The sequence below is a fragment of the Furipterus horrens genome, unplaced genomic scaffold (genome assembly GCF_987537825.1).
Source record: "Furipterus horrens unplaced genomic scaffold, mFurHor1.1.pri manual_scaffold_15, whole genome shotgun sequence".
NCBI lineage: Eukaryota > Metazoa > Chordata > Mammalia > Chiroptera > Furipteridae > Furipterus > Furipterus horrens.
This window is the reverse complement of record NW_028327185.1, coordinates 14,227,455-14,255,205: the sequence shown is the minus strand read 5'-3', so window position 1 is coordinate 14,255,205 and position 27,751 is coordinate 14,227,455. Positions and strand designations below refer to the sequence as shown.

The 27,751-nt window shown below is 39.9% G+C and overlaps 1 protein-coding gene across 1 annotated transcript in view; it reads left to right on the top strand.

The window, feature by feature from the left end:
- The first annotated feature begins 939 nt into the window (after positions 1 to 939).
- The window catches only part of KMO (kynurenine 3-monooxygenase), a 40,406-nt gene continuing 13,594 nt past the window's right edge, over positions 940 to 27,751 (top strand). The window contains 7 exon segments of the mRNA XM_090263508.1: positions 940 to 1,327; positions 11,467 to 11,536; positions 12,194 to 12,291; positions 13,513 to 13,602; positions 17,550 to 17,598; positions 22,117 to 22,204; positions 23,619 to 23,784. Coding sequence (XP_090119634.1) covers positions 1,274 to 1,327; positions 11,467 to 11,536; positions 12,194 to 12,291; positions 13,513 to 13,602; positions 17,550 to 17,598; positions 22,117 to 22,204; positions 23,619 to 23,784 — 615 coding nt within the window. The 5' untranslated portion in view covers positions 940 to 1,273.

Genomic DNA, 27,751 nt, shown 5'->3' with positions numbered 1-27,751 from the left:
TTTTAAATGAATGAGACTGTCCTCTATACATTGATACGAAACAATTATTGAGCTCTTTGTTTTAAAATGGACAAAAAAGATGTGGAAAGTGTGTCATATTTGCTACTATATGCAAAGGAAGGAAGGAGGAAGGGGAGACAGAGGGAGATGCTTGTAGAATACGGTAACCAACAGCTACAGGCAGGAAAAACAGACGGCCAAGGAACGGGGTTATAATAACGACTATTCACTGTATACCCTTTTGTGTTTTGAATTTTATATCATGTGAATGAATACCTAACAAAATAAATTTTCCAGCCACTCTATACTTAGCCACAAGGGGTCGCTATTGAACGGTGTTTAACTCGAGCTCTTAACTAGGGAAAAATCGTTCTGAATTCTCCGTTCTCACTAGGAAGTGAAGAGGTGTCTTCTTTTATGTTACTTTATATTAATACCAACCACATCATGTCAAAAAAATAATAATATACATATTTATGTTACTTTAACACCAACTACATCATGTTAAAAAAATAAACGTATACTTAAAATAAGATGAAAGAAGATGAAGAAATGAAGAGACAATATGAAGCTATGAATGCGTTTACAAGAAGCATATTATTAATCATCTTCACTCGTGATAATGTACAAATTGGATTCTAAAGTCTCTAGCGTCCGATGCTGGGGGCAGGGAGTGGGGGCGGGAAGCAAGTATGATCAGTTTACACAATTCAAAATCTGTCTGGGAGAATATTAAGAGAAGGCAAAACATTTTCCCTGATAGACTCTGTTAAAGACAATCTGTGAGGACTCTTGAGGTGAAATTCCTGACGGGTCTTAATTAGTAATTCGATTATGAAATCATGCCATCTCCCTCTCAAAAAGAAGTGTAAGATGCTTTGGGACGTCAGACAAGGGAAGTTTCATTCATGGTTAGTTATGAATGAAAATGAAAGTAAGAAAATAAGAAAATACATGTGGTAGAAAAAGAAGAAGCCCTAAGACTGTGCTTCAAAAATCTGGTGTCTACGCATAAGGGAGAGAGCGTCTACACCTGCCTGGATTTTTCAAAATGTGGTTAATGTAATGAATTTGCTTTTTTTATCTTGAAGCAGAGTTGATCATACTTTAGGCTGATAAGGGGTTAAACGCTACTTCTCAGCTCAAGAGGAATCAGCCCCGTTCAAACAGGTGGCTGGGCTTCCGCGGTATAAAGGCTGGGGCAAATCTGTGTGTGGGACTCCGGCTTTCTCCGTGACAGGGGTACAGGAGTTACGAAGTCACTTCAGCAGTCATGGACTCATCTGACATGCAAAGGACAAAAATCGCCGTCATTGGTGGTGGCCTGGTAAGCATCCATTCGGATATTATTCCTGTTGGTGGCATTATATTAACTACCATTACTCCCGATGATTATCGTGAATCACTTGGACAAAGTATTCATTTTCCTCGGAAAACTTTTCTAATGTTTAAATAGACGCATTTAAAATATGTCGTTAGTTCTCATTTGCTCTCTTTTAGGAAAGGTATTTTATTTCTATTAAATACAAAGGTGTCTGTTTTCCCTGATCATTTTGACGTAACATTTTTTAGAAAGCAGAAAATTGAATTTATGTATTTGCAAGTTGACTTAAAAAAATTACTGTAAATAGTCATTTTAATGAAAACGTTTGCCTCACTTTGGTTAATTACTCGGTTTACATTGTCTAATAAGAACAAAAGTATTAAGAAACAAGAAGCTAGGGCAAAATGATCATGTTGGGCGCTCGCTAGTTATTTGAGTAATTGGAAATGATACCTATTTGGTGACCTCGGGACTGTGGCACCACCCTCCCTGAGCAGGAGAGATGGCCTCCAGGGGATATGCCCCCCATGTAGCAAGATTCCGGAGGGGTCTCTCTGCTTCCATTGTCATGATAGCAAAGCCAGTTCTGTTTAACATGGGACTGCCTCAGAGACCTGCATTTTTTTCCTTTTCATCAGAATATCCCCATTAGTTAACATTTAATCATTCTGTTTTCACCTTTGGTCTAACCATTTGTAGGCTGTTAGTAATAGGTATTCATTCATTCATTTATTTACTCAACAAAAATTTATTGCAGTCCTAGAATATGCCAGACACTGTTCTAGACAGTATACGGATTAGTATATTAAATGCCACACATATTTTTATTAGCGTATGCTAATTTTGTTTTTGGTTCTGCCTGCCTTATTGCCTTTCCCCCCCAATACTATGATAGTTCCTCTAATGTTTCTAGTTCTAAATTTCAAAACACTGAGAAATACTACTGTGTGCCATGTTGGTCGATGCATGTAATATATGTTGTCATTTCGGCATACCGGGCTTTAGTCCAATTCTTTCCTAGAAAAATTTTGCATAAAATGAGAATTCATGTATTACACAAAATCTGACTGAGCACCTGCTGTGTGCCAACCTTGTTTTAGATGCTGGGGATTCAGTGGTGAAATCAGTAATTTCAGTGAGAGCAGTAGGAAAGAAAGGCAGACAGGGTACCGCTGTCAAGCAGACAGAAAGGCAGAAAAAATGAGTCTGGGGAAGAGTAGCTGTGGAGGCAGGAGCCCAAGAGAGCCTAGCCCCTTACTCTCCGAGGGCAAGGCAAGGATGACTAGACTTTATTCTAGGCACACTGGAAAGTCACGGGAGGACTTTAGGTGGGAAAGTAAGCTGTGACTTTTGAAGATTTCTCAGACTTAGGTGCAGAAGGACCAGGAAAACTACAAAAGACCAATGAAGAGGCTGTCGCGTTTGTCCAAGACTTGGGCAAGGGATGCAGCAAGGATATCTCTTAGGAATCCAAGGGGAGGTGACAGATATGTGATTGCATATACGATTTTGGAGAGCACAGCAATGCGGGTATCATCCCTGGATTTCTCACTGAATAACACTTGAACTCTTCGTTATCTGGACACACCTACATATGCTGGAAAATGAAAGACAAATCAATACATATATTTAAGAAACAACTAAAATTCCTCTGCAAAAGAATTCTACCCACCTTACTGCACAGGTTCATGTCTGGGAATCATGTTGGGTCCTTTTTTCATTTTTTTAAAATCCCTATTCCTCTTTTACTCCACCAGTAAGCCTTGGTGGCTGCACAGCCAAAATAGATTTCAATTCTGGCCCTTGCTGCCACCCTGCTCTAGGCCACAGTCATATCTGCAACATTCCTACAACTGCTTCCTACGCGGTCTCCTAGCTCCTATTCTTATCCCTCGATGGTCCATTCTCCACACAGCAGTTAGAGTCAACCTTTTAAAACATAACTCTGATAACGATCATTCTTTGCTTAAAAACTTCCAAGGACTTCCTGTTACAAATAAAATCCAAACTCTTTACCGAGGCCCTAGATGAACTGAGGCTGTCTACCTTGTTTTATGGTTTTTATGTTATCTATAAGTATCTGAAATGATATGCTTTATTTATTTTTGTGTTTTTGTCCATATATTAAATATCTACACCAACTGGGATATAAACTCTTAATTCCCAATGTATTCTAGTGACTGAAATCATGCTTAACATTACTTATTGCTATTATTAAATTAGTATTTGGTAGATAAATAAATAAGAGGAATGAAAAAAATCTTCCTAAAAATATGGGGGGTGAAGAAAATGTCAAAACAAATGAAAGTTTGGATATTTAGGGTATTAACTGGAGCAATCAAATAGAGCAATTGAAGAAGGTTAGTTTACCACATAGAAAACAAAATTATTTTCCTGCCCACCTTCTCCCTTGTGTATTTTTTTCACCCCTTCCGTTCCCTTCCTCCCCAGGGGATATATCCTGGGGTCTTGCTGTCTAATGTCTAACACATTAAAGACCTTCCTAAGCTTCTAGGGGAAAAAATGCAACAGAGGTGAGAACCTTTATTTAGACGTTCAAAGAATAGAGTCAATATCCCTTATGTTTTTTCCAGTGGTAGCCTTGACTAGGGAAAAGGTACCTGAAGAATGTAGTGACCATCTGATCCTGTGATAAGCCAACTGATGTATGTTCTTTGAAGACATGTCAAGGAAGTCAGAAGACACCAACAGATCATTGAAAGACATGTTACTGAAAAACTAAAGGAACTGTAAACCATGATCATAAGCTGGTACAAGTTTAACTATTGCAGACCGGAGAAAGATGTTAAAGCAATGTTTCAAGAATGTTAATCTGAATACTTAGAAAATTCACTCTATTGATTTTTCCTTCTTCTGTGAAATGCAGCTCCCCAGCCAGCCCCTCCCCCTGTCGATGGTATGACATCCTGGAAGTTGGAGGATCCACCTGTCAAGCTCTCTTCCCTCCCGTAAATGCCCACAGGGCCGTTTGCCTTTATCACAGGCTGCATTCTATTAAAATTATTGATATTCATAGTTTATTCCCCATAGAAGGTTTTTAACTTCATGAGTCCAATGATTGTCTTATCTTTGGGTCCCGCTTCCTTCTCTTTTACAAAGGCTGTCCCAATGCCTTGTGCAATCAAACACACAAAAATATTCTGTGTGTGAACTTGCTTTCAGAACCAAGTGAAGAATCACGTTCTTAAAAACTATGGGGATTAGAAGCAAGACAATGTTTTTCAGCACAGTGGTGTTACAGGGAATGCAGTCCTTTGAAGGACTAACCTGAAAAAGGATTTGAAAAACCAGCTCTACTTTTCTGGCTGGAAGGAGTTGGTATAGCTTTCCAAATCGAACGAGTCAGCCTAGGGGGAAAAAAACTGCCATTCAATCTGCATTCCTTTGTGTTCAGGTGATAGGTTTCTTTTCTTTACAAAGGGATGAGCCAGAGAAGTCAGAAGCAAGGCTCTCCAACCTGTGTATGTGTCCTTACACTCTGTCCATATTCAGGTCCTTGCTATTGAAAAATGCTACCTCTGATGACCATATCCAGTGTTTACACGTGTGATGGAATGAAGAGCATTCTGCCAGTGACAGCTCCAGCCACTCAAGCCCTCATTTTTTGGTCGAAGCCTAGAACTTAAGTTAAAAGGTCCATTGAATATTCCAGGTCAGCTGTCATCTACTGTCACAGGTGTGCGCACTATTCTGGTACACACTCTGAACGTGTATTTTAGGGTATTGTTAAAGCATTTCTTCTGCCTCCCCAGCTGACAAGCAACCCACTACAGTGCCTTGTGATTTATTCTTCCTATATTTGGCCCATCAAAATTCTCCTTTAAGAGGTATTTAAAGGGAACGTCAGGGTGAGAAAACTCATGCATTTTGTGATGGATTGTTGCTCACCGTGCCCTGCCCCTGGAATTCAAGTCAAGTTAGTGGCCTCTGCTGATGAAACTGCCCTTGAAGCAGCTTGACCTTGAGGCTTAGAGTGTGTGTCTCACAGCTATAGATGTTAGACCCTGTCATGGATGTAGACACGTGACGTAGTCTTGATGCCAAATCAGCCCTAGACAGTGTTCCTGCCCTGTCTCCTTAGGATTCTTCCACTTCAGCACTCATTTTTTTACCCAGTGTCATGGGACAGAAACAGCCTTAGACAGTAAAGGGACTGAACACAGGAGGGTCTGCAATCAGCTACAAGCCCAGGAAAACTTTCTCTCTCTGGGTCTCAGTTTCTTCATCTTGGACTAAAAGTAAGTCACTAACTCTTTTAACTCTAAAATCTTACCACTTTTTTTTCCCATACTTCCTCACTCACAGATCTCTGGTCTTGTTTTAAATCTAGTCTTTATAAAAGCAGAAATCAAATGTCACCAGAATTTTAATCTTCTCCAAAGTAAGTCCTAGACACATACAAATTGTTAAGTGTTCTTTAATCTTGGGTCGTCTCAGCATTTACTGCATTTAGTACCTAGTGAGCAGTATCTGGAATAGAAGCGATTGTTTTAGACGGATCAAGGTTTTGTTAACTCCCGGCAAACAATGTGTTTTTCTTTTCTTTTTATTTATGCCAAAATACTCCCAGACACTTTGTCTGTCTGTATCTACATATCCACCCATCACCCTATTTGCATATCTGTTCACACAGTGTTGATGGTCATCTAAATTGGTACTTCTTCTGTAAGATAATGTGAATATATACATACATTTCTTTTTTAAGATCCCCTCATTTAAAAATACGAGGGAACTGCAGAAAGCAGCAGTAGCTGCTTCTCTTGAAGTCAATCTCAACATGCCATTGCATTTAGAGGGACAACTGTCCTAACCTAAACAACACGAAAAACAATTAGAACAGTTAATGCGGTCTCTTAAAAAAAAAAAAACAGACACAAAGTATATTCAAAACCTTGTAAAAACAATCTTGCCCACTCACTTTCAAGCTCTCATGGGCTTCGCAGCTGAACAACCACTGAGTTCTAACTCAGTATCAGGTATTGTGGTTTGTACCAGAAATAGACTGATAAAATGGGAGTCATACAAATAGCATTACTGTCTGGGCACTCACAGCCTGATGAGGAAGTCAGAAAGGAACATAAATCACTCAATTCATTGTGAGAGATATTAAAGCATTTATATACACATATGCATTCACGGAATTACCGAAGAAAAGGCAAATAAGTCTTTTGGAGGAGAGAGGTATCAAAGTTGCACTAGAAGAAGTAAAACTCACTATTTCCAGGTGAAATTATATTGTATATAAAAACCCTACAGATTCCATCAAAAAACCATTAGAACTAGTAAACAAATTCAGTAAAGTTGCAGGATATAAAATCAATACAAAAAACCTGTTGCATTTCTATACATTAATAACAATCAGAAAAAGAAATTAGGAAAACAATCCCATTTAAAATTGCATGAAGAATAAAATGTAAGAAAAATTTTAACCAAAAAGATGAAAGACTTGTATATTGAAAACTAGAAGACATTAATGAGAGAAATTAAAAAACAAGCACCCACATAAAAAAGAAAGGAAAGGATGGAGCGAGGGAGGAAAAGAGGAAGGAAGGAAAGAAGGAAGAAAAATTTCACTAAGGACATAAATTTCGAAGGAAGACTAAACATTTTTCAGATATATTTAATATAAGGCAGAAAAGGATAATTTGGACAAAGGGAACATTGTCTTTAAAGGCATGGAAATATAAAATGCATGGTATATTAGGTAAAATTATAGTGATTTCAGTATGCATACCTCTTACAGATAGCGCATGGGAATAGCAAGAAATGAGCTAGAGAGGAAGGCTGGGGTCCCATGTAAGAATTTTTTATGTCATGTTGAAAATAGAGATCTTTCTGAAGACTCCTGAGAGCCAATAAAGGATTTAAGACAGAAAATGCATCATCCAATTTCCACTTGAGAAGCTGCCTCGTGAGGAGTATGACTTGAACGGGTAGAGACTGAGGGACAGGGACGGGAGGGCTATTGGAAAACTGTTGCAATAGCCCTGGTGAAGGGCAATGAGGGCCCCATGCAAGGAAGGTTTGAGTAGGAGATCTGTGTTGAGAAAGACTCAAGAGAAACAGCCAGTAACACCTGTTGCCTAATTAAATGTGTGTTGGTGAGTACAGAGGGGTGGTAATGCTCTCCAAGGTATCCTGGCTGGTGAAATAATGAGTGACTTGCCATTCTCATGGAACACAAAAAAGTGAAGCTTTTGAAGTTTGAAGGATGGGCATGAGTTAAATTTGAGATATGTGAAATGGAGGTGTCCATAAGGCAGCCAGGTAGAGAGGTTAGGACTCAGAGACAGATTAAGGATAGAGAAAAAGCCATAAACCAGGTTTCCTAACACCTGCATGGCAAGCGTGTGGGACATTCAGCTTATCGCCACCAAAGGAGAAAATAATCAAGACTACTTAGCCTTAGAGATGAAATCCATGTACTACAAGTCAGAGAGTCCAGTTTAAATAATAAAACAATACTTGGTGTAACATATCCAGTTCTAGCAGATGTAAGAGTTGCTAACTAAGGATAAAAACATTTTTATGGGCTTATCCCATAGTAAGGGCAGCTAACAACCTAGTTCTTTGCATTACACTGATACATCCAAAGATCAAATTCTTGAGACCAAACTATAATTCTCTGAGTAGGAGGTATAAACAGGCTTTTAAAAAGTCATTTGCTAACAAACTCAGATTGATTCTTAGGAAAAGTTCTATATGTTTATTAAGTCAAAAGTAGTTGACATAATGACACATGTTTAACATTGCATTATCAGATTAATTTCAAATACATTACAATAAAAAGGTATAAAATGCAGAAAATTTTAATCCTCTTGATGACCCTTCCTGCTAGGATCAGAATTTATACATTTAGATCCCAACGATCACTGCACACTTGAACAATCACAGCTGGAGAGGTCACATGGGAATCAGCAGAACCTTAGTGAATCTTAATATTCTAAAAAACCATACCAGCTGAACACCCAGGAAGGATATGTAATCATTCTTATTTTTTTTTTTAAGTTTTTAAATAATGCTTTTGAATGGTAACCTAGGCCAAAATACATGACCTGTAAAGAAGGAAGTAGGAGAAGACAGAAAGAAAACTGGAAAAGGAGAACAAAAATGGGGTAAATCCATAATTACGTAACCAAAGAATCTCCTCAGAGCTCTGCTTACGCTCCAAAAGGCTAAGCCAGTTGGTAATAAAACTTGGATTTTAAAAATTATTTTATCATCAAAACAGTTCACTATTCTGGACTGTCGGTGCTTCGAAATAGATTTAGAGACCTTTCAGAATTGCTCATGTGCTTCATAGAACTGTCCTATGTCTATCAAGGCTCAAGCCCAAGAACTGGCACCCTGAATGCCTTTGCCGCTCAGGGAGCCCCGCCCCTCCCTTGTCTTCACTTCTCTCGCCAGCCTCTTCCTTATTCATTCTCAGAACCAGCTGTGCTCCCAGTGAGTTTGCAGTGGGTTGAGAGTGGTGTACACACATTTTCCTTTCCATTTATACCTTCACATCTTAGTAGTTTAGTGGTTTTTGGGGTTGTTTTTTTTTTTTGCTAGTGTATCAGCTAAAGAAGTTACTGACAGTTATTCCTGATTAAGCACATCTCACAGAAAGTGAGAAGCAGAAATAAAGTTAGAGTCTAAATGTACTTTATTAGCCACATTACTAACCCCTCTAGCTAAAATTCTGTCACATCTCCCAATATATTTTTCTCTTAGTTTTATTTAAATCTCAGTTACACAGAACTGGAATTATCATAATCTTGATAATGAATTTCTTGGTTGGCCTTTAATATTAAATATGTGAATTGTTTTGAAAAATTTAAATGTGAAAACTTTTCATACACTTAATGATTTAAATAACGATTGACGATTTTTTTTTTAATCACCATCACCAGTCTGTAGAAATTGAATAATATGAACGAAGTTAGGTGGTCGCAGTATCACTGAGTGGTGAGAGGAGATGCAAGAACTGAATGATAGGAATCTTTCTTTAAAGGATACATAAGCATTGAGGTACCTTGGAGCAGAGGAGTAAGAACAAGTATGAAGTAAATTGATGAAGCCTGGGGTCCTTCCGCGCCTGCTCCTGGCCTAATTAGCAGGTGCATTGAGGAAAGACAATGCGAAGAGACACCAGGAGAAAATGACCCTCTACAAGCCAGGCAGGGAGGCCTGGAACAGACCCTTCCCGCCCAGCACTCAGAAGGAACCCGCCCTGCTCACACCTTGATTTCAGACTTCCAGCCCCCAGAGCTTCTAGACAACAAGTATCTCCTTAAGCCAGTTGGCTTGTGACACTTAACAAGGCAGCGCTAGGGAGCTAAAACAAAGAGCTTATCATGGACCAAAGTTGACACCCTTAGGGTGATCTGGTGGTAATTTATTCTGTCCAACGGAATATGCTGCAAAATGGTTTTGCACACGTTCAAAAAAGAGATCTGGATAGATGTGAGATTTTGCATCTCCACTGATGTGGAAGATGGACTAGGATAAAGGTTTGAGAAACTCCAACATTTGATTGTCTTTCTTTGAAAGGGGAAAAGAGGGAAAGCCCAGAGGTGTGTGAAAAAAAAAAACAAAAAACAGAAAATGTAGAACAGTTTTAGTGCTTCAAGAAGAAAGGCTGGTTAACAGCATTGATTGCATGCTGCTGAGAATTCAGGTGTAATAATTGATAGGAATGATCTTAAATAATTTACGTTGCTGGTGATGAGGCGGTAGACAAATCACTGGAACCTATAGAAAGCTATAAGAGGGCAATACTATAAAGCTTTGAGAAAACAACAGACAAAATTGCTTCATAATCTCAGAGTAGGGAAAGACTTCAAGGGATACCAAATGCATTAACAGTAATGTAAAATACTGATAAATGTGACTACATGAAATAAAGAGCTCATCTTTAAAACATACTATAGTCTAAAAACAAGCTACAAAATAGAAGAAGATATTTGCAACATTTAAAAATGACAAAGACTCTCTACTCAGATCTATGACTAACTCAAAGGATCAATAGAAAGAAAAAAAAAAAAGACAACCCAACAAAAAATGAACAAGAGACATTACAATCACTTTACAAATGAGAAGATCAAAACAGTCAATCAATACATGAAAAAGTGTTCAACCTCTTTATTATCAGACATATGCAAATTAAAACACACTCCTCCCCATCTTACCCTCCAATCGCAGTGTTTAAAAGTTTGAGGACACCAAGTGCTGGCAAAGATGAACTCCCAGAAGCTGCTGGTTGGAAAACACATTATTACAAAATGTTGGAACACATGATATAATAAAGGTGAAGAAACACAAACCTTTGAACAGGGATTCCACTTCTGAGTATCAACCTCTAGAGAAAGATCATGCACATATACAAATGGAATTCGTGTACAAAAATGTTCTTTGCAGCATTGTTAACAATATTTCCCAACCCAGAAACACCAAATGCCCTTCAATAGTAGAATGGCTAAACCATCTGTGAGATTTCATACAGTGATGAAAAAAATGGTAATAAAAATGGAGTTTATGTGCAACCAAATGGATGAATCTCATAAACATATTGTTGTGGTAAAGAAGCAAGATGCAAAATATATATATATACACACACACACACACACACAAGTGTGATTCTAATTATGAGATTCAAAAATCAGCAAAATTAACCTATATAGCCTAGGAATGCATACCTAATGGGTAAAGCTATAAAGAAGCAAGAATGGGTTATAACAAAAGTCAGCATAATGCTTACCTTTTGGTGAAAGGTCGGGGATTGTAATTGAGGAGGAGGTAGGAGCAGCTTTAGGAGGGTAGCAATATTCTACATTTTGACCAGAGTGATGGTTATATGGGTGTTTGCTTTATAATTATTCTGTGAACTGTATACATGTTTTATGATATTTCTATAGGGAAGTTACATCTCACTATAAAAAAGTAAAAAGAAGCCTATCGCTAAAATTACAGCATTTAACCTTGAATTATCCCATTATTTTTGCAAAGGGTGCTTTCTAGTAGTGACTGAATAAACCAATGTGATAACCAAGCCACACACGATGCTCTATTTTGCCAGTAAAATCCCCTATACTGGTGGGATCAGATGAATATATAAAACATTTTGCCTTGACTCCTAGGTTGGCTCGTTAAATGCATGCTTCCTGGCAAAGAGGAATTTCCAAGTTGATGTATATGAAGCTAGAGAAGGTAAGGCAATGTTGGGGACTGTGAGATGTGTTTCTTGTAAGGAGGGAGTGGCTCAGAAGACCATTAACACGCAGCGAGCTTGAGGATAGAGGATTCATTGGGACGATCAACAGGTGGGGAGACCTGCCACAGGTGGTCACGACTCCGAGCTTTTAGGGGAGAGGGGGGTGGCTTTTCTAGGGGGGTAGTAAATGGGGTTTTTGCAGCCGTTTTGCCACGTGGCAACTGCGGGTGTGGCAAGCTGATTAATACAGGACGTGGTTTCGGTCTGAGACATCCTGTCACCTCGCAGGCCATTGCAGGCGGGGCGAGGGGCCTCACAGGCAGCTGCAGGCGCACGGCGGGGTGTGGGTGGGGGGAACGAGGGAGGGAGGGCAGTGAATGGCCCGATATGGGGTTTGGAGCCGTCATTTCTCATTCTCTGCCCTCTTTCCCTTTAGATTTTAAAAAGATTTCTTTTTAAAAAAATGAGAGGAACTGTTTGAATTTTTAAAACCTCAACTATCTAGATTAATTTAATACAAACGTACTATATTCATATTTTCTTTAAAAGAGTTAACAAAGTCTTTTAATCGGGTTCTGACCGCGCCAGTAGTTCACCCTGCCCTAGGATACAAGGAGACGTGTGTAACGTGGAGTCTCCTTCCAATGTCCTAGATATCCGAGTGGCCAAGTCTGCGCGTGGGAGAAGCATTAACTTGGCCCTTTCTTACAGAGGACGGCAAGCCTTGAAAGCCATCGGCCTAGAAGATCAGGTACCTCGTTAATGCATTTTCCTTATAGAAGAGAATACCTGCTGTTCTGCATTTGCACACTCTTGACTTCATCCTGGTTCGAAGCACTGTCGAGTGCGAAGAACCTCTGCATGCAGACGCATTCAACAAAGGTTTTCAAACTTGTCCATTTGGCAAGAGGGTGCACATTTGACACCTGATGCACCTGGGGATCCAAAGCATGATGCGTGACATGGGGCAGGGGATACTGCAACCCCACCTGATAATTACTTCAGATGTGGGCTTTCAACCAGGTAGTAGACTTCTGCCTACAGAAAGTGGCAGCTGCGGTGGCATTAGGATGACAGGAAGCAGGCAAACTCCATCCTCTTGACTATGCACATCCATAATCTCTTATCCACAATTCCATACTGCATACAGCTCGGAAAATAGAAAGCTTTTCATCATCCATTCAGCAGAAAATTTGGGCTGATATAAGATTTTTTATGAACTTACACCCTTTTATTTTTTTTTCATTTGGTGTCACTATGTTTTACTACAGAAATATTTTGTTTCATTATGAGGCAGTGCCCCAGACTTTGCTCACAATGTGATAGCCACACATGCGCTAAGCTACCTCTGGAAAATTTGAAAACTTCTGAATTCTGCAACCAATGAACCCCGAAATTTTGGATAAGGATTGTTGGCCTGTAGTAGATTTTTCTTACATGGCCTCAATGTCGCTGAACTTCTCCCTGTCCCCCATTCAGCTTGAAAATGTGAACAGAAATAATGTATTTTTCTTGATAGGACTTCCGCTGGCAATGGGTCTTCAGAATGATAACATAAGTCAATATGAGTTCCATTTGCATTTCTATACTTTTCTTAGGTCTGTGTGAAGGAAAACACTGCACTGGGTTTCAAGAGTCCTGGTTTCTACTCCCTCGGACTCATGATCTTTTGGGATCATGAGAAAATGACTTAACATTTCTGAAAATGAAACCCTTTCCTCAAGTGTAGTGTTAGATTTAGACCCAATAAACTTTAAGTGAACTCCAAAATCTAACGGTTAAAAAAAAAAGCAAAAACTAAAATTTGCAAGAACAGTTTTCATTAAGTTTCTACCGTACTGTGCTTCCATGATTCTTTATATTACTTTTTAATGTTTTGAAAGTATTTAAAAATCACACTTTAAAATTAATAGCTCATTTGCATAATGCCATGTTACAGAAATTGAAATAGGTCTTGCTGGTTTTATTTCAGATTGTAGCTCAAGGTGTTCCCATGAGAGCAAGAATGATCCACTCTTTTTCAGGAAAAAAGTCTGCGATTCCCTATGGGACAAAGTCGCAGGTAGGTTGACACTGGAGATACTTGTTTGGTTATAGCTGAGTCTGAAGTCTGTAACTTGCCACCTGGACCCATCTTTGACATTTCCTGCGTCGGTCTAGAATTCAGGAACGTAAACCAGTTAACAGGTGAATTCACAAGGGGTACTCAGCATAGGGCCCAGTCCCTACTAAACACTCAGTACGAGTTTGTTATTATTGTCATCGCTAGTAGGCTGGTTTTTGCCTCTACGCTTTTCCCTGCTGGACACCTTTCCCCGCCCATCTCCTTTCAGTTACACAGAGAAATTGCCCTGTATTTATTGTCAAGTGTAATAGGCAAAATGTAATGTATACATATGTGAGATAATAGAGTATATATCTGTGCTCCTCACTCCTGGCACAGCTCCTAAAACCCTTGTAATTTCCTAAGTGATAAGAGCACCAGGAGCATCTTTTGTCCCAATATTTGGCCTTTGACTCCAGTTCCTGACACAGAGTAACTAAATCCCTTGGAATTTCCTGGGTGCTACGAGTGCCTTTTGTTCTAATGAGGTGACTCTTGGTGGCCTCCTGGATAGGGGCTGGTCATCTGAAAGGTCAACCCATGAGTAGAAGCTTGGAATTTTCAGCTCTACCCCCCACTCTACAGAGAGGCGAGAGGGTCCAGACTGGAGTAGATGAGCAATCCTGCCTCCGTGAGGAAGCTTCATAAAAATCTCCAACGACGGCATTCAGAGAGCTCCCGGGTGGGCAAGCATGGGCGGGTGCCAGCAGGGCAGCACCCCAAAGACATCGGGGAAGCTCTGCACCCCTTCTCATGTGCCCTGATACACACTTCCCATCTAGGGCTCCTCTGTTCTCTTTATCATTTCCTTTTGTAAGAAACTGGGAAACAGTCAACTCTTTTCCTGAGTTTTATGAGTCACTCTAGCAAATTAATCAAGCCTGAGAAGAGGTTCTGGGGGGCCTTTGATTTATAGCCAACCAGTCAGAGAGGCACAGATGACAAACTGGACATATGATCGGCATCTGAAGTGGGACAGTCTTGTGGGACTGAGCCCTTCACCTTGGGATCTGAGGCTCATTCCAGACAGCGGGTGTCAGAGTTTGTTTAGATTATAGGACATCCAGCTGGCGGTAGCTGTGCGAGGGTAAAAGAGACACCAGGACAAGCGCAGGTTTTCTACACAACAGACCCCGGATACTACTCGGTCTTTCAAAAGAAGGGACACACACGGCTACAAGGATGACCCTTGAGGACTTCATTCTCAGTAAAGTAAGCTGGTCATGACAGGACAAATATGAGTCCACTTATATGAGTTCCCGAGGGTAGTCAAACTCACAGAGACAGCCAGTGGAATGGTGGTTGCCAGGGGCTAGAGGAAGGTCCACTGGGGAGTTAGTGTTTAATGAGGACAGAGTTTCCATTTCAAAAGATGAAGAGTTCTATAAAGGGACTAAATGGCAATGGAAAAAAATACAATAAAGACGAAGTTAAAAAAAGAGTTCTGTGGGCGGATGGTGGTGATGGGTATAACATTGTGACTGTACTTAATTCCACTGAACTGTATATTTAAAAATTAAGATGGGAAATTTTATATTACATGTATTTTTGCCACAATTAAAATTGGTTTAAAAAGTGGGTCTGAGGTAAAACATTCCAACAATTAAGGGCTTTGGGAAAAGAGGCGGCAGGGAAGAATCAAAATTTTCTCTTTAATGACTTTTTTTTTTTTAAAGATTTTATTTATTTATTTTTAGAGAGAGGGGAAGGGAGGGAAGGAAAGAGAGGGAGAAAAACAGCAATGTGTGGTTGCCTCTTGTGTGCCCCCAAGTGGGAACCTGGGAATCGAACCAGCAACCCTTTGGTTCACAGGCCAGTGCTCAATCCATTGAGCCACACCAGCCAGGGCTCTTTAATGACTTTTTAGAACCAACCACCTGCTTATTTGGCATTATAAAAACATAGGTACAGAGTCTTCATTCATGAGCCTGGCAAGGGAATGAAGGGAAAGAAAGTCCTCTGAACATTCGCGGCCAGATAAACATTTTCAGATAATTAATATATTCTGTTTCAGATAATTAATATATTGTAATATATATTGGCCCCAAATTGAGCTTCATGTTATTGGAAAGAAAAGAATCACCTCTTCTTAATAGGCAAGTAAAATTTACACATGCAAGTCAAGTAAAAGCTGTACTAACTGTGGGGGCTAAAAAATTATTAATATTTTTTCTCCTACCTTCTAAATGCTTCTGGTGGGGCCAATAACCAAATTAACAGAGACAGATTAACGGAAGAAAACCAAAGTTTAATACATGCACATGGGGCATTTCTACAGACATAAAAAAATCCACAAAAATTTCAAAGACAGTGAAGCAACATTGGGCCTATGAGACTTTTTTTGGACAACGAAGAAAGGGGTGAGAACAGGCAATTTACAGAGCAGGTCAGAGCTCCCAGGTTTTACTTCTAATCTCCCAAACCCAAAACAATGGCGCCTTCTTACCATTTTCTTTTGAAGGCATTCTGTACATAGAATGTGAATATTATTTTCTAATATATTTGAAAAAGTTAGCACTGCAACCATTGACTTACAAATCTCCAAAGGTGATAATCCACCTTTCTTTATGTTATTGTTATCATTATTATTGTTGTTGTTGTTACTTGTTTATATTTATTTTCATAAGAAAATCTTTTAGAACAGATACAGACTTGATGGGAGTGGCTCTATCTTTTGATTATGAAAAATATCAGCCAAAGATATAGAACAGAACAGACAGAGACCCTCCCTGCAAGCCTGATTATTGATAAGGAAAGAATTTTCCCCATGTAAATGAGCCTTTATCATTAAAATGTTTTCTAACATACTTTGAAAAACATGCATGGTTTCCATGGAAATGAAATGATTAATGCCATAACAATCTGCAAAACAGAACTAGGAGAGAGAGAGACAATTAATGGGTCCCTCTTAATTTCAATTTATAGCAAAGACACAGGAAGCTCTTCCTCAGTCATTGCCTCTGTAGCATGAAAAAGTCATTTTCACACCAAGTATAGATTTAGCTGTTAATTTTAAATGTCTACATTTGAATGAGGTAAAGATTCATAAACTGTGTTAAATGTGATATATGCCATAATATGGAAAATTGTATGGTTAAAATTTTTAAAGTAATAGACTCACCCTGAATTGCAAAGCTGCATTGTTACTTTTCATGGGCCCTAGGCAGGCGCTCCTGCGTTTGTGGGTCCCTTTCTCTGTAAAACAATAAGTAGTAAAAGTTAGATTTTATGAGTCATTGGTATAAATGTTAATATAGTCTAGGCTGGATTCATTTGTATATAGTGATGATGCTAAGTTTTTCCTTCTGATTTTAAAATAAACTAAAATTAAAACATTTTCATGTACCCCTAGAAGTATGGTGGGCCCCACGTACTGTTCCTGCCCTGCCTCACAGAACAGTCAACCCACTGAACTGTCCTATAAAGTCACAAACAACCAACAGGTGCCCCAGGCAGGTTTTATCCACTCCTACCAGCCCCCTTCTGGCCGCCACCACCAACACACACACACACACCCTTTCGCATTAAAATGAAGCCCTTCAAAGTAATCTCCTTGGTAAATAGTACTTCTAAAGTTTCTTCAAACAGCTTAATTTGGAGAGCTAAAACAAAAATGTAAAATTTACAATCTGCTGTTAAAACTATTTTAGTGAAAATATTTCCCTACAAGAGTAAGGTTTGATTTTTATAGTATCAAATTTTGAAAAAGCGTAAGTTTAAACTTAAGCATCATATTATATGTATTTGGTTAAAGTGTTTTTTTTTTTTTTTTAAGTCTACTTAGCTAATAGTCATAAAACTTGCAACCTTCTGCTAAATAATAAATTTTCCTATTTCTGAGTAGCATAGATTTATATTTGACCATTCTCCAGAAACAAACAGTATCTACTATATTTTTCTTGCAGTATATCCTTTCCATAAGCAGAGAGAATCTGAACAAGGATCTATTAACTGGTAAGTCCAATGCTTTATATGCTAGTTGTCATTTCGAGTATAGCACATAAGACTAATCTTGTCACAGGCTTTATTGCGGTTTGTTTATTCTTTCTTTTTATGATTAGTAAGAGTAGGACCAGGTACAATACCCAGTCCTTTTTTAAAAAGTAGTAGGGATACATCCTCTGGTGTCCCTTTTTCACCTTTTCAGTGATCTAAATGAACATCATTTGTTCAATGTGTATTGAATTCCTATTGTCTGGAGGCACCAGCATGAGTGAGTGCTCTCCCTGATGAATAATGCACAAGCTCGTGGAACAACAGAATGCTCTGATGATTTGCAAAGTGACAGAACTGGGTTTGCATTTCAGAAAAACAAAAAACAGTAATGCGGAGGCTGAGAGAAGGCTACAATCTTTAGAGTATTGAGCTAAGTGTCGCTGGTTCGATCTTCCAGTCAGGGTACATCAGAGAAGGAAAACTCTGACTCCAAAAAACCTCCGCTGCCTTGCGGCATACCTCTTCAGGGGAAAGGCTAAGGGAGTAAACCCCGACAGAAAATCCGGAGCCGGAGTCCCTAAGGCGGTTTGACGTTGTAGTCAACACCGGCAACTCCTGCGGCGCACCTGAAGCCAAGCTGTATTGACTCCGTCTTTCCCTTGGACCCTTCAGCTGCGAAGAGAGGGGGGGTCTGCTGCATGGGCAACAGCAGACCCTCCATATCACCCTGCCCAGGCTCTGTAGCTTCAGCGTCATCACAAGATGTCGATTCAACACGGGAGGAGACAGATACCATGTCACTCCCGAGTCGGACTGCACAGCCATTCTCGGCGGTGCAGATAGACTCTTAAGAAGCTACACCATCGTCTCTCGAGACGGACGGCTGCCGACGATTGGGATAATCTCAGTATGCAAAAAAGTGAGGGAGGCCCTGACTAAAGCTATCGCAATGGTAGGAGGGGAGGATGTCGGGTCGGCAGCCGTCCGTCTCGAGAGACGATGGTGTAGCTTCTTAAGAGTCTATCTGCACCGCCGAGAATGGCTGTGCAGTCCGACTCGGGAGTGACACGGTATCTGTCTCCTCCCGTGTTGAATCGACATCTTGCGATGACGCTGGAGTGTCCTCTCCAGTGGAGCTGAAGCTACAGAGCCTGGGCAGGGTGATATGGAGGGTCTGCTGTTGCCCATGCAGCAGACCCCCCCTCTCTTCGCAGCTGAAGGGTCCAAGGGAAAGACGGAGTCAATACAGCTTGGCTTCAGGTGCGCCGCAGGAGTTGCCGGTGTTGACTACAACGTCAAACCGCCTTAGGGACTCCGGCTCCGGATTTTCTGTCGGGGTTTACTCCCTTAGCCTTTCCCCTGAAGAGGTATGCCGCAAGGCAGCGGAGGTTTTTTGGAGTCAGAGTTTTCCTTCTCTGATGTGCCCTGACTGGCAGATCGAACCAGCGACACTTAGCTCGCAGGCCGACGCTCAATCCACTGAGTCAAACTGGCCAGGGACAAGGGGAGGATGTAGATTCATAGTATTTGTAGGAGACCCAATAGACAGAGGCTGTAGGAGGCTGAGAAAGCAGAAGGTGTAAATTATAACCCTACAGTTTCTACTGCGAGTAACTAAAAAGGCCTCGTCATTTATGGAGAAGCCCCTGGATTGGTAATTAAATCTGTAGCTCAGCTAATCAAGCCAATCACATCCATGTAGACCTTGATCACAGTAGTTTTTCTCCCCTTCAACATTGGACTAAGCAGATTTACTCCCTGAAAAACATGCCCCTTAAGTAATTCTCCTATCTCCCCAATCAGTCTGTCTTGAGCAGTCCAGCAGTCTCTGCTCTTTGGAGAGCGGAGGCTCCACGTGATTTATCTGTGTCTCCGCAGTTCCCTACCCAAAGTCAGTTTGCAGTATGTCTTTTGAATTGAATTAAATTGAATTAAACTGGAAAGAAGAGGGTTGGGGAAAGTCATTCTAGTTCATTCACCAAGGACTTAAGAAATAGGGCTTTGTATTCTTTTTTTTTTAAACACAAAATTTAATAACATGTATACCTCTTGTATACATGAGAGAGACCTAGGAAAACATGGCTGAAGCCACAACCTTAAGTGGGGCTTTGTATTCTTAATTCAATTTCTTTACCTACATTTGTAAGACTGTCTTTTGGATGAGCAGATGGATGGGTGGGCTAGATGGCCAGGTAGATTCATGTTGTTCTTAAGAAAATAAACCAAAGAACAGCTTTTAAAAATGTAGTATAGGCAACCTAAGACAATCTCTTATATAGCGTCCTCTGAATTTATTAAGATAAAAATAATAGCTAACATTTATTAAGGCACTAGGCACTATGTTAAGTCCTATACGTGCATGAATTTGTATAACCCTCCCAACGACCATGTGAGGTGGGAATTATCTTTATCTCAGTTACACAGATGGCGAAGGAGGCTTAGAAGGCGCCACGGTGTGACAGGTCACACTGTTACATAAGTGATAGAATCTGGATTTAAACTTGAGTCTGTTTCTTTCCAAAGTCCATGCATTTAACTACCACTGTCACGGCCCCCAATATTGTATATGAAACATCTGGTAGCACTAAGGGGCTAATACACATGGGGGAGATCCAGCCTCGCTGCATTGAAATGTGCTGAGTAGCAGGCAACTTCTTACACGTTGTAAATACATTAGCAAAACAAACGCTGAACCTCTTGACTCCTAAACTCTGTTTGGAAAGTATGAGCTGCCCATTCCACAGGGTCAATCAATTGTAAATGTTTATTTCTTCTTGGTTTAACAGTCTTCCCTCTGAGCCATTCTAACCGAAGCGTTTTCCTGCATCAGCGTTTCACAGGGGATTCTTTCACAGTTCACTATTCTGTGGGATGTTAGTAATCGTTAAGCAAAACGAACAGAGAAAGGACAGATGGTCAGGTTAGTTTGATAAGTCCTGTGTCAAACAAATTTTAAGTCTTTCTTCTTATGGGACTTCTCCGAGTTTTGTTTTACTAGCCTGCGAGGCAGATCTTCTAGGGCAGTGCTGTCTGACAGGCAGCCTCAGTGCCAGCCACGTGCGTAATTTTAAATTTTATGTTAACCACATAAAAAAACTAAAAAGATACAGGTGAACTTAACCATGTATTTTAATGTAATATATCCGAATATCCCCATGTTAAGGTGCCATCAATACGACAATTATTTATGAGACATTTTCATTCTCTCTCTCTTTTTTTGGTCCTAAGTTGTAGAAGTTCAATGCATGCAACACACCTCCACTTGGACCAACCCCCACATTTCAGACTCAAGAGTCACAGGTGGCTGGAAACCTGGCAGCACAGCCAGGATGGTCAGAGGGTTAGCACTTCTCCAGAGGACTGGACCACAGAAGAGTCGGTTGTCTTAAAGGGGCCACAACCCAGGACTATTGTTCTGTGGAAAATTCTTTGGGATGTATTAAATACACGTAAGAAAAACATAAAGTGGATGCCACAAATACATTTTGTGTTTGTAAAATGTGGCCTCAGTGGTTTAGGTAAATTTTGATTTCTCTAAAATTATTTTGCCAAAAGAGTCCTTGGACATAAGTAAGTCTTTGGTGTAAGGTCACTCAGATTTCAATATTCTAAAACTTCCAATCTCACATTCAGGAATCGTAAAGCCTGCAAACCCCAAATCAAACTCATAACAGAACAAAAGAATCCAAAGCAGAGACAAAAAAAAAAAAAAAAAAAAAAAAAAAAACCAGAGGTAATCACAGACAGGAACCCTGAGTTGCAAGTCAGGACCTCTGGTTATGTTCCCTGACTTTATTTTCTGTGATCTCGGGCACCTTCCCTTTCCTTCCAGGGTCTCAGTTACTCCATTTATAAGATGAATGGTTTGGGATTAATCGCTGCCTCCTGATTTGTAGCTTTAGAAGCAATAAATAGCCTGTAATTATAGCTTTCTTATCCTTGAGAATTCATAGGGACAAAAATCATATTTTTCTACTCTGAGAAGAACATGATTAATAGTTCAGAAATGAAAATCACTAAATTCTATAGCTAGCTAGCAAAGTAATAAAATACTAAAATAACTTGATTGTACCTATTGAGAAATTTCAAATATTTTTACCCATTTCCAGCGTGTGATTATAAAAAGAATTAGTATCAATAATCTATATTTGTCGCAACTTGAATTACAAGTTCAAGTTGTAGAGAGTTTGGCTGAATATCTTCAATCACAAACAAAGCTTTAAATGACAGGCAATTTTTAAGACATGTGATGCCAGTTTCCTTCCCAAGGTGCCAATAATTACAGCAATGTAAGAATTTGCATAATGGAGTTAGTTGGACTGTTTTTTTTTTTAGATGAGAGTAGCTGATTTTTCTTCATGTCTTTTACTATCAAATTATCCTGTAACATTAACTGAAAAACTGTCAAATTACCACTTGAATCATTTTTACATTGATAACATACTGTTGTCAGAAAATGACTAATATTTCAATTAGAGTAAGTGAAGCAAGAATTGGAGTTTTATTTTTGTTTGCCTCCTGTTTTTGTTTCCTCAGCTGTTGAGAAATACCCCAATGCCAAGGTGTACTTTGGCCACAGGCTGTTGAAATGTAATCCCGAGGAGAGAACGATCACAGTGCTTGGGTAATTGCCCGGCAGCCCGTGGACTTCAGAGGGAGCAGTGAAGGGTTGGCGTGGAGAAGGTTGGAGGGGAGAATTGTGGCTGTAAACTTTGTTCTTTGGCTCCGTTGAAAGAGTTAAATAATTACGAAAAGGGTAAACCAACCAGGTTCTAGATTCGCTGAGTTTTACTTTGAAAACAGACCTTAGATGCCCTCAGACTAGGATGCTGGTGACCCTCCTGAGTGGCCTGTCACCGTCTTCCACACCGGGAACCCCTCTCTGCTTCATGCCTGCTCCTCCCTAGAAACAGACGACTCTCCACGGCCCTGTTTCTCCTGTCCTCCTTCTGGGTGCTATTTGTTGGCTTCTCCTTAGCTTGCTCTATTTCCTCTTAAGTTCCAAGCCTCCTGCCCCACTCTTGTAATATGTCGTGGATTCCCAGTCCATTCAATGACCACCGGTAAACTCCCATCTTTAAAATGAACCTCTCTAGCCCAGGCCCGTACCTTCATTCTCAGTCCTGAGTTCAGTCCTAATTAATGTTAACTTCTCATTAAACATATTCATAGGTACCTCTTGGCATGACCCCAAACACATCTGAAACTTGGATCATCTGTTTTTCTCCAAGCGTGTCCCACTCCTGACTTCCCTAGTTCTATTACCCAGGTAAATAGAATCACTGTCTGTCATGAGTCCCTTTCCCTACTTTCTCCTAATTTTCCTGCTAACCTCAGAGTCTACATGTTCTTCCTGAGCACCACAGTCCTTGGCTGTCACCCCTGCTGTAGGTAGGCCACTGAAGTCACCTTGTCCCCATGTCCCTTCCCTTCCACATTCTGCGTCCCCTTCAGTGCATCTACTGCAAGTGAGATTTCTTAAGTTACCACTTTTCATACATCATCCACCCAATTGAAAAAAATTACATTTTCCCTTTTTGCCAGGAGAATGTATTTAAACCTTTTGTCTTAACATTCAAAATTATCTTCTCCCTTTTTTGCCTCCCGACACTGTATTCTTTCCTTAAGCTTATCTTCTGCTACCCCCCGCTCAAGCCAAACCTAAGGCTCCTAAAGAATCCTGGTCCCATTCCTGGGGTGGTTCACACATTCCCTCTGCCTGGAACACTTCGCCTTCTTGTCAGGATTCTCTTCCTTCACGCAGGGCATTCAGCTCTCAGACATCCCTCCCAGGCCTAGTATGTCTTTATTAATCAGTATGGTTGTGTGTTATTCTCAGTGTGGTTGTATATGACGGGGATAAATGTCAATCATCTTCATTTGCTAGCTATCAGCCCAAGGCTGTAAGTCAGATTTGTAAAAGTGAGTAATAGCCCCACTGACTTGTTACTTCTTTCGCCTAAGTGGAGGTACATTATCATGTTCAGCACTAGATCTTTTTTTTTTTTTTAATTTGGATGATTCATTTAATTTTCCAGATCTGACAAAGTTCCCAAAGATGTCACTTGTGACCTCATTGTAGGGTGTGATGGTGCCTACTCCACCGTCAGGTCTCACCTCATGAAGAAACCCCGCTTTGATTACAGCCAACAATACATTCCTCACGGGTACATGGAGTTGAGCATTCCGCCTAAGAATGGAGATGTAAGTCCTTTCCTTTCGCATCGCCTTTCCACACACCCTACGTCACTCGTGTAGAAGCGTCTTCGGGTACAGTTGTTCTCAGGCACGTGCCTCAGTCTGCAGGTCTGGCACAAGTGCTCGGTCATTAATAATAAACTGGGGTGTAGGCATCCCTTCAATGATACCACTGTCACTCCCTTACCTCTTGGTGTACTTTCCTAAGAAGTAAAGAAAGAGAGGAATTACAACTACCTTGACTGGAAACCCACAGGGAATTTGTCTTAAATAATAATATCGCTTTTGTATTTTCTCTTGGGGGAAAAAAAATGGGTTGGGGATCAATTCTGTACACTGACAAACCGGAGGTCTTGTCCTCATGATTAAATCAATAATACTTATTAAATAATGTGAACAAGCAAGGTGCTGCAAAGAGATTTCCAAGGAGCTTTTAATTGAATTTATTGGGGTGACACTGGTTAATAAAATTATACAGGTTTTAGGCGTACAGTTCTGTAACACATCATCTGTACAGTGTATTAGGTGTTCACCATCCCAAGGCTCCTCCTTCCATCACTGTCCCCTTGCCATATACCCTCTCCCACCCCCACCCCCCTTTCCCTCCTTAATCACCACACTGTTGTCTGTGTCTGTGAGGTTTTTGTTGTTCTTGTTGTTTTTTTGCTTAATCTTTTCACCCAGCCCCCACAACCCACCCTCCCCTCTGACAGCTGCCAGTGTGTTCTCTGTGGCTCTCCTTCCACTTTGTTTGTTAGTTTCTTTTGTTCATTAGATTCCTATGAGTGAAATCATATGGTCCTTGTCTTTCTCTGAAGGGCTTGTTTCACTTAGCACAACGCCCCGCAGGTCCACCCACGCCGTGGCAAAGGGTAAGACTGCCTTCTTTTTACAGCCGATGGTATATGGACCTCAGCTCTTCTATCCGCTCATCTACTGATGGGCGCTTGGGCTGCTTCCAAGTCTTGGCTGTTGTGAATAATGTCACAATGAGCATGGGGTGCAGATATTCTTTCAAATCAGTGTTTCAGGTTTCTTTGCATACATTCCCAGAGGTGGAATCACTGGGTCATAAGGCAGCTCCCTTTTTAATTTTTTGAGGTATCTCCATACTGCTTTCCAAAGTGGCTGCACCAGTCTGCATTCCCACCAACACTGCAAAAGGGTTCCCCTTTTTCCACATCTTTGCCAACACTTGTTGTTCACTGATTTATTGATCATAGCCATTCTGACAGGTGTACGGTGATATTTCATGCAGTTTTAATTTCCATTTCTCTGATGATTGCTGACATTGAGCATATTTTCATTTGTCTATTGGCCATCAGTATGTCCTCTTTGGAGAAGTGTCTATTCAGGTGCTCTGTCCATTTTTAAATTGGATTGTTTGTTTTTTTGGTATTGAGTTTTATAAGTGCATCTGGATATTAACCCCTTATCAGATGTATCCTTAGCAGATGTGTTCTCCAGAGAGTTTTCTTATTCCCTTATTCCCATGTTAAACCATAGATGGCCTGAGGCAAGTATGTGATGTGTATATTTTATATTGTCATAAGCAAATAAATATAGGAACTTATTAAGGAAAGGTAAAATACCAGAAAAAGGAATAAGGAACTTGGCTTTTAAGTAAAGATAAGTAAACAGCATTCGTTAAATACTTGATTTGCATATAAAAGCTCCATTTTTAAGGAACTGATTTAATCTGTCTGAAATTCAGATATCTGTAAAATAGCTAGTCAATTTGGGATAGAGATATTATATACCATTCAGATACCAAACTGTATCCATCAATCAAATCCATATTTTAAATTTTTACTGCCTTTCTATTTTCTCTTGCTGGTCAAAAATTGTTCATTAATTCTTCAATGCTGATTTTATGGTTTTCAGGTAGATTTTATTCTCATTATCCAGGATCTGATAATTCGGAATTACAGGATTTTAGGATTCTGTTGAGAGATTGCCCCAGACTTGAATGGAATCATGTCTCCCAATGTAAATTTAAGATACCATTTATTTTCTAGGTATCTATATTTAATACTAATAATTAGTGCTTTACAAAAAAAATCTTCACCATTTCAACATATCAGTGTGATCCAGACATGGGAATATGTTGACATGGGTGCAAAACAATCTACTAAAAATTACCCTTCCTTCCTTCCTTCCTTCCTTCCTTCCTTCCTTCCTTCCTTCCTCTTTCTTTGATGTAACAGATACTGTTACTCCATCTCTGAAGACTGAAGTGAGGATAAGAGATTGTGTGAGTGACAGCAGTGGGTGAATATTAGAGGGAAGTGAATGGGAGGCTTACCTTAAAGCTGCTTTTGCACAGCAAGCGAACGTCTCTTGTTTAGACTTTCTGTCTGGAGGGACCTGTGGTGGGAAGACCAACAGTGATTCCTGCAAGCCTGGTCTTGGGACGGCTGTTGGATAAGGTTATCTATTGAGAGCATGAATTGGTAATAAAAAGCTGAAAACGTAAAGAGTTATTTTGCAATGTCATGAAATACATATGAACGCCAAGATGTTCTTGATATCATATTTGCCATCTCAAAACAATGTGTAAACCATTATCTATGCCAATGGTGAGGACGAGAGGTGTATATTACCTTCCGAACAGTTTTTAATCAGCAGTTTCAACCTTCACTACTGCAGTAAATAATGACTCAGCCAGCTGTCATCTATCTGCTCTTTCTCATCTTCTAGAGTTCCGAAAGGTGGTAGAAGCGGTCGAAAGAGAGCAAGAGGGAAAAGCAAGGATGTTCGCCTGCCTCAGGCCTCTCTCCTCATTTCCCATCCCAAGTGCTGCTCCCTTATGCGGCCCCGCTCGGCTCAGCGAGTTCACTCCTCCCCAGATGCCCCTTCCTTTCATTCCTTATACAACCCACAAACCCCTTGAATTAACCACTCCCGCCCCACAAATTTCTTTCTTTTTTAACTTAGTTTTTTAATTTATTGATTTTTATTGTATTTTTGTACTTTTAATGGTATTTTTTCCGTTAGCATTTATACCTTGCTCTACTTCTAATTGAGCACCAAGTCACCTGTTGCTCCTCTACCACTTGAATTGTTGTTAAGGACAAGTTATTCGGCTTTTTATATGGAGACATGTTGCCTATTTAACTGCATTGTAAGACCTTTGAGGTCAAAGAGTTATGCACTTATTGATTTATGGGGATTAAAAAGCCAGGAAGGAATAGTTCATTCCCCTAAGATACAAATAACTACAACAAAGTATGAAAATATTAGCTAGAAGACTGTTCTGTGCCTCCTATGTTTTTCTTTCTATGTAAAACATACATGTGGTAAGTACTTTCTAAACATTTGTAAAAAGTAGTGCAAACTTGAAATAGCTGGAAGATTGATTGTATATACTTGTATATGTAAAATATCCTTGGGAACCTTAAGGGTTTGGGTCAATTGGGTCATTGACCTACCTACATAATCAATACTTACTCAGGTTGCTATTATGTTGTAGAGGGGTCACTAAGGAGACCAGAACTCTCTACTATTTATTTTGTGGGAAACAAGAGGTAAAAAGGCTTATTTGTAAAATTCAGTTTTGCCCATAACATTTAAATTAGGACCTTTCCATACATACAAATAAGTCCCCAAATAAGGTGAAAAAGTATAAAAATATTGTACAAACACACATATATATGTATATCTGAACATATGTGTATGTGCGTGTGTGCATGAATGTGTATATGAAAATAAAGAGAAGAAAGACAGAGAGAACATCTTATAGCATGTTCCCAAATCTTCAGTTATACATAGTATCAAAAACTCATCATACTGGCCTACAGAGAACAGGGTATTCATCTTAAACTTTTTGAAGTCCAGTGACCAAGTGCATTTGTAATAAAAGGCAATGAATATGGTTCTACTTAAAAAAAGAACTCACCCAAGTTTCAGTTTATAAAGACAGAACACAGAGTGTTTTCTAACATTGTCTCTCCTTTATGTAGAAACAGATGTG